At 39.7% G+C, this 6,822-nt stretch overlaps 1 protein-coding gene across 1 annotated transcript; it reads left to right on the top strand.

Moving 5' to 3' along the window:
• The first annotated feature begins 416 nt into the window (after positions 1-416).
• LOC116046059 (histamine H3 receptor) lies at positions 417-5,105 on the top strand. The gene is made up of 3 exons (XM_031294218.2): positions 417-1,082; positions 1,617-1,783; positions 4,332-5,105. Exons 1-3 carry the CDS (start codon positions 836-838, stop codon positions 5,082-5,084), a joined length of 1,167 nt encoding a protein of 388 aa, XP_031150078.1. The 5' UTR covers positions 417-835; the 3' UTR covers positions 5,085-5,105.
• The last annotated feature ends 1,717 nt before the right edge of the window (positions 5,106-6,822 follow it).

The following is a 6,822-nucleotide window of genomic DNA, read 5'->3' as shown; positions in this document are numbered from 1 at the left end:
GGTAGCTGCTTGAGTGATGGTGTGCACATGCAAGCCTATTCAATTGTTTGTTCTGCTGAATATGAGGTTTGTATGAATGGATTTCAGCAGGGAAAATATAGACTGGGGGCTATTAAACACGCGGATCAGATCACTCTGCTGATTCACAGAACATCTAAAAAGAGAGAGAGAGAGAGAGAGAGAGAGAGAGAGAGAGAGAGAGAGAGAGAGAGAGAGAGAGAGAGAGAAATAAATTGAGTCTCTGTCTGACATCAACAGAATTATTTAAAAGTGGTAATCTCAGTTTATAGTAGACTTCATTATAAATAAAATATCAGGTTTTAAACATCAGCTTCCAAAACCAATTCCATTGAAAAAGTGCGGGATATGCTGCTAGAAAAACAAAACAATAGTTCTTCAATGGCAACTAACTTGTTGATTTCGCAATAGTGAAGAGAACCAAACTTTTCTATGGCGTTTAATACCACTTCATCATATCCACTATTAGGGATCGTGGCAGTGGTTGGAATTAGCTTACTTGTAAATCATAATCTGGCATTACATACAATGTGTGATAACAAAAGCTATTCTTAATTGGAGAAGTAATCTCGTTATAACAAGGCTTTACCAAATGCGTAAACCACCAAGTGTGCAGGCAGCGTTTTGTGAAGGGCGTTGTGCGCTCTCCTGTGGATTTTCTTGGACACTGTGCTCAACAGGAAAGCGAATCTTTGAGCGCACAAATGAGGATGTTGGATGCAGTGTGCATTCGCCTGGCACCTGTTGTTGTCTTTTTTTATTTTCAGCGCTGGTCTACTGAGGATTTAACAGCAGCATTCACCATCACACCAGGACAATGTCGGAGGAACACACTGATTCGAACTCAAGTCGGTACTATTTTGACAACACCTCTACTAGAGTCCAGAGCAGCTTCGTGTTTTCAGGACCCATGTTTGTCATTTTGATGGTGATGATGGTGACTTTGGTCATTGTGATAGTTTTGGGTAACGCACTGGTCATTGTGGCCTTTAAAGTGGACAAGAGTTTGAGGAAACAATGTAATTACTACTTCCTAAATTTGGCAATATCAGATTTTCTTGTAGGTAAGTCCAACTTTAGTCTTTTTTTATTTGCTAGAGCATGGAATAGCAGAAAATAGAGTAAAGCTTAATGCAAACGATGCATGTGCTATATCTGTCATAAAGGCTTTCTATATGAGGTGATATGTGATATATGCATCCATGCTGATATATACAGGTGAAGTTTTGAAATCCTTAAAATATATTTGATGCTTCTGTGTATGCCTGTCAATCTCCCCGTAGCCTATTGCACTAATAAGTAGAGTAACTGAGTTGGTCTACACTGCTTGATAATGTTTCTTTCTTTCTTTTTTTTTGGCAATGGCGGTGCTCATATTTGTACACATGTAGTCTTTCTATGACCTGCTGTTCCACACTCATTCATCACTATTTGCCACCTTTCTTACTTTAAAATTCAGTGAAGTAAAAATGTATTTTATGGTAACACTTTACTTTAACCCCCGCCCCCCTTATTAAGCATACAATGAATGTGCATTACTGAAAATGTACTGTGTATTCCTTGATTTCTGATCCCTTTCCAAATAACTGTTTCTGTAGGGGCATTCTGCATCCCAGTCTACATGCCTTACATCCTCACAGGCAAGTGGACAATGGGTCAAGGACTGTGCAAGCTGTGGCTGGTCATGGACTACCTGCTTTGTTCCGCATCTGTCTTCAACATTGTCCTTATCAGCTACGACCGCTTCCTGTCAGTCACCAGAGCAGTGAGTGGAACATCGTGTGCTTTACATCTGTAATGCACACAACTATAAAAGTGTTTTTAGTTGACTCATAACACACTAGCCTGCCATATTTGTAAAATAATCTAAAATGTTTTCACAGTCAAATAAAGGTAAACCAGAGGATGTTTTGTAGTTAATTCTAAACTTGCCCGGGATCATTTCCCTTTCTCAGTTTCCACTTAGGCAGAACTAACTTCTTTTCTTTTTCTTTTTCCCAATTGGAGTGAATCGTCTAAAGTTTAAAGTTAAAAGTTGAAAAGCCCTTTCCTTTCTCACCATACAAATGTTCACGGCTTGTGGTCTGTGGCTTCATTTCTGACTGGTGGGTCTCCCACATCATTGGTAGGGGCAGTGCCATCTCATTCTCCCAAATGTGCCCATCTGCAGAGGTTAATCATTCCTGACCCATTCAGGCCCAGTGCCACCCCTAATTATAGCTCTTCCCCATGATGTAGATAAAAAAAAGTCACATTTTGACTTTGGGACAGACTGAGCTTCAGAAAATATAGTCTAACATTTGATGACTAAACTTAAATACTTACTAACCTATTACCAGCAGATTCAAATTATTACATAATGTATGGCCATGCAACTATGTTCCACTGCTTTATTGTTCTGAAATAAAATTGTACGGCATCAGTAGGCATGTCCATTTTCTATTTTCTGCCCGTCTTGACACATACTGTATCTAGTTGTTAGCATACATTTCAGCTGCAGCTGTTAGACACATTGAACCTCGTTGGGGCTTGTCTGGGCAGAGGCAGACTGACTGTATCCTATACATGTGTGTGTTAACTCAAATGTGGGATGAGGCTTGGCATAGTAGACAAAGACAGTGTTCTATTTCCTTTCACAAGCAAACACTTAACATCAGAGCAATGAATACAAATAACACCAGAGAGAGCCTCTTCTTTAATTAGCTAGCTTTGATCATAGAGATCCTCCTCCGTGCCATGGTCCTTCCAACCTGGAGAGATCAATCACAGCAGAAACAGGGCACCGGCTGCCAAGCAGCATTTTCCTAAAAGCATTTCTCTCTGAAGATTGAAAGACAAAGGATCTTCAACAGCCACAGGACAAAGTTTGTCTTTTTAAAGAAAAGACGGAGTCAGATCAGATGCATATATTTGGCAATTAGATGAAATGTCAGCACATTAACAAAATGCTAACTGCACAGTATTAGAAAATATTCTATTTTATGTGTTACATATGATTATGTGAGCGAGCTAAGATGAATCCCTAGTAGCTCTCAGGAGGAATGTAACAATTTAAAAAGATATGCAAAATTTCAGATTGGATTCATGAGCACACCTGACTCGTCTGCGTTAAGTCTGCCATCGCTACATGAAACAGAGGCAAGAATTACTTTATAACAATTCATTTATACACACAAGGGGAACTATTTCCATCTTCTTTGAAGAAGAACATGCAGTGCATGTTCTGTCATTTATAACAGGGGAATATATTCAGAGCAGCTGGAGAGGGTGGATAGTATGCTGCCTGCTGAACAAGAATGTTGACAGGGACATACTGTAGGTTGTGACACTAATTGAGAGAAGTGGTCATGAGAGGTGCTTCATTGACTTAACACTCATTCACACACTTTTCTGCAGTGCATGATGTCAGGACCTTGAAAAGGTCACATGTTCTGTTTGTCCACCAAAATGTTCTGTGATTTCACAAAGCTATAATTATGTAGATGTTGAAAGATGCAAATTATATGTTACAATGTTATTAGCTTGATGATTATATTGTGAGATTCTTTTAAGGGTTTCACTGGATGCTTTTTGTAGACATGGTGGTTTAAAGCTATGGCTTCTGGTTGAAGGCCAGCCTCCGCATTAATTGTACCACTGTGCTGTGATCAGTTCAAGGTGATCAGTGTTGTATTATAATACATTTACTTAAATACTTTACTTAAGCACAATTTTTAAGGTTCTTGATTATTTGTACTTTCTACTACGTAAGCAAATGTTGTGCTTTTTACTCCCCTGCATTTATCTGACAGCTGAAGTTACACCACTAGTTACTTTGCAGATACATATTTTACATACAAAACATGTGATCAGCTCATAAAATATTATACATTGTTACTTGTTAGATGATTAAACTACATAACAAGCTGCAACATTAAATTGCTGCTTACACATTAATGCATCACTAATTACAATCCAATTTTAGAACAAATGATGATATAACTTTACAGGGGCCATTCTGCCTGCATGACATTTGTACATACATTTAAAACATGTACGTAATATTTTGCTGGGCTTTTAGTTGTAATGCACAGTTTGTACAGTACACTGTGTTATTGCTCTTATACATCAAAATACTTCTTCCACCACTGCTGTAAAATTAACATTTTCTACCTTTCTATGGTTAAAGACAGTGTGCTTTTAGAGAATAAATGGTTATTTTGCGCTATTTCTCCAATAATGGTAGGATGCAGCAATTGTAAATCAAAATGAGTGACACCACACTGGCAGTATCTCTCAGTATATTTTGTGATTTGTGCTTATATTTACTGCAGGTAAGTTACCGCGCCAGACAGGGCATGACTCATCAAGCCATAGTCAAGATGATTGCTGTCTGGGTGCTAGCCTTTGTCCTGTATGGCCCAGCTATCATATTCTGGGAACTGGTGGTGGGCAAAAGCCACGTGCCAAAGGATGAGTGTTTTGCGGAGTTCTATTACTCTTGGTACTTCCTTCTGAGTGCCTCTATGCTGGAGTTCTTTTCTCCTTTCATCTCTGTGGCTTTCTTCAACCTCAGCATTTACCTCAACATACGCAGGAGGAGGCTCCACAGCAGGGAGGCCCAGCTCCAACTTCAACTGAGTGAATCTGCCTCTGCCCAGGAGAAAGGTATCCCCCTGTCCCACAACTGGTGGTTTGGGATGAAACTGGCTGTAAGAGGCTCTATCCAATCCCAGACCTCCTCTCCCACTTTGGGTAAACTAGATCCCTCAACCAGCAGGGCTGTCCAGCCTAGCCGTCTGTCCAGGGATAAGAAAATTGCTAAGTCCCTGGCCATCATAGTGTGTGTGTTTGCCATCTGCTGGGCACCGTACACCCTACTGATGATCATCCGTGCTGCCTGCAGAGGGCGGTGCATCCAGCATCACTGGTACGAGGTCACCTTCTGGCTCCTGTGGCTCAACTCTGCTATTAACCCATTCCTGTACCCGCTTTGCCACAGTAGCTTCCGCAGGGCCTTTAGCAAGATTCTCTGCCCAAGGCGGCATACTACTCCCCCATCATCTGTCCTTCGTTCTGGCCAGTGACAAGCGGATATCCATGAAAGAATGGGGATGGACAATGTGCCAAAACTTTTTCAGCAGGTGAAGCTAAACTGCATCATAGTTTGTCACATATACCATAAATAATAGTTTTCAACCGTGCTTTTCAGTGTTTGGATGTATAAGGTTGGGACTATACAGTATGATGTAATTTACAGTTCCCTGTGTTCACATCTAAAGTATGTATTAAACATCCATCATAGGTATGAAAGTAATTCTCCTGTCCAAAAATCTGAATATATCAACAAAAGTATAATGATAATTAATATAGTAGTTTTCACATTCTATAAGAAAAAGTTCCAGATTTCATATTTTGCTTGAATGAGTGCTGTATAGGCTAGAAGCAATTCATTAATTATGTTGTCTAGGTTAATGTTCATGTTCATGTTCATGTTCACTGTGACATCCCTGCTTCAGCTGAAGTAAAACAGATCACTATCACCCTCTGCTGTTAGAAAGTTTACTACTATTGGTATTACAGAAGCACAGTGACAAAAATAAAAAGTGCTATTAAGTATAAATGTATGTCACATGATCTATGTTTTGGGCAGGTTGTTATACAATAGATTACTAATGGATTACATTTCTCCACACTGAGTATACATATTCATCACCCCATGTTAAAAACAAGAAATGGCTTCTTTGCTGTACTGTAAAAAAACAACACAAACAAAAGTAAACATTCAGTTTTGTTAACTGTACGTACAAGAGAGAGAAGTGTTTACAAACAATGCCAAAATAGCATTTTATTGTGATCAGCAGATGCATGTATACTTATGTACCACTAGATGTCACCATTAACCTTTGAAGCTTCCCGTGTTTGCAGTGCTTGAGCATTGGGCTTCAAATTCATAGTCACTCGTTGAGAATGGCCAACGTTTCCATTAACTGTTTTACTTTATTATTTGTATTTGATTTGTCAGTTAAATATGTGCTATATTTTTGCACCCCAACGCTGACTAATTGAAATTGTAATAGAGAAATGTAACCTAATAATCATAGATCCATACAATTAGCTGTTGCTCTCTTTCCAATCATTCATAGTGAGTGCTTTCCCTGTCACATAGTGTCACTTGTTATTGCAAAACATGATCAGTTACAGTATGTCCTATGCTTTTGCAAATGTTTATATAGTCTTTAAGTGCTGTTATGCTATATATTTTTGGTAACTGTTTGTGTTACTAAACTATTGGAGTACTGCCCTAAATGTCTCTTGTCTCAGAAGAAAGTTATTGTATAATGTACAAAGTACAATCTTTTGTGCTTATTTTAAGTTCAAAAATCACACATCTCTGTTACTGGTTGAGGATCGATATGCACGATATAAAATTAATGAATTAAGCTCTGTGATGCATTTTAAACGTAGTTGCTTCTTTCCAGATGTAGACTTATTAGACCTGTAATTACGCCATCATGTTAGATAGTGGGGTTACATTTGCAGGTGCCTGGGTCCCACAGGGGACTTGCATTGCTCAAATTGTTGCTGTTGCCCGTGTGCACATCTGGGCCCCTGGTCAGGTGCTGGGAATAAGGGCACAGCTGCAGGGAACAGGCCTGTGCTCCCCCCCTCACTCCCTCTCTGCCTGTGGCATGGTGGGGGGACAGAAGCACACTTCTGACCAGAGGGATGCAGGCACATTTCCCTGGAGACGACAGAACTGCATCTATCAGCAGACTGGCAAGACTGGCTGTACTCCCTGTGTATCTAAATGCGACAGCAAGA

The sequence above is a fragment of the Sander lucioperca genome, chromosome 9, assembly GCF_008315115.2.
Source record: "Sander lucioperca isolate FBNREF2018 chromosome 9, SLUC_FBN_1.2, whole genome shotgun sequence".
Taxonomy (NCBI): Eukaryota; Metazoa; Chordata; class Actinopteri; order Perciformes; family Percidae; genus Sander; species Sander lucioperca.
The sequence above is the reverse complement of the archived record's forward strand: the minus strand, read 5'-3'. Positions and strand labels throughout refer to the sequence as shown.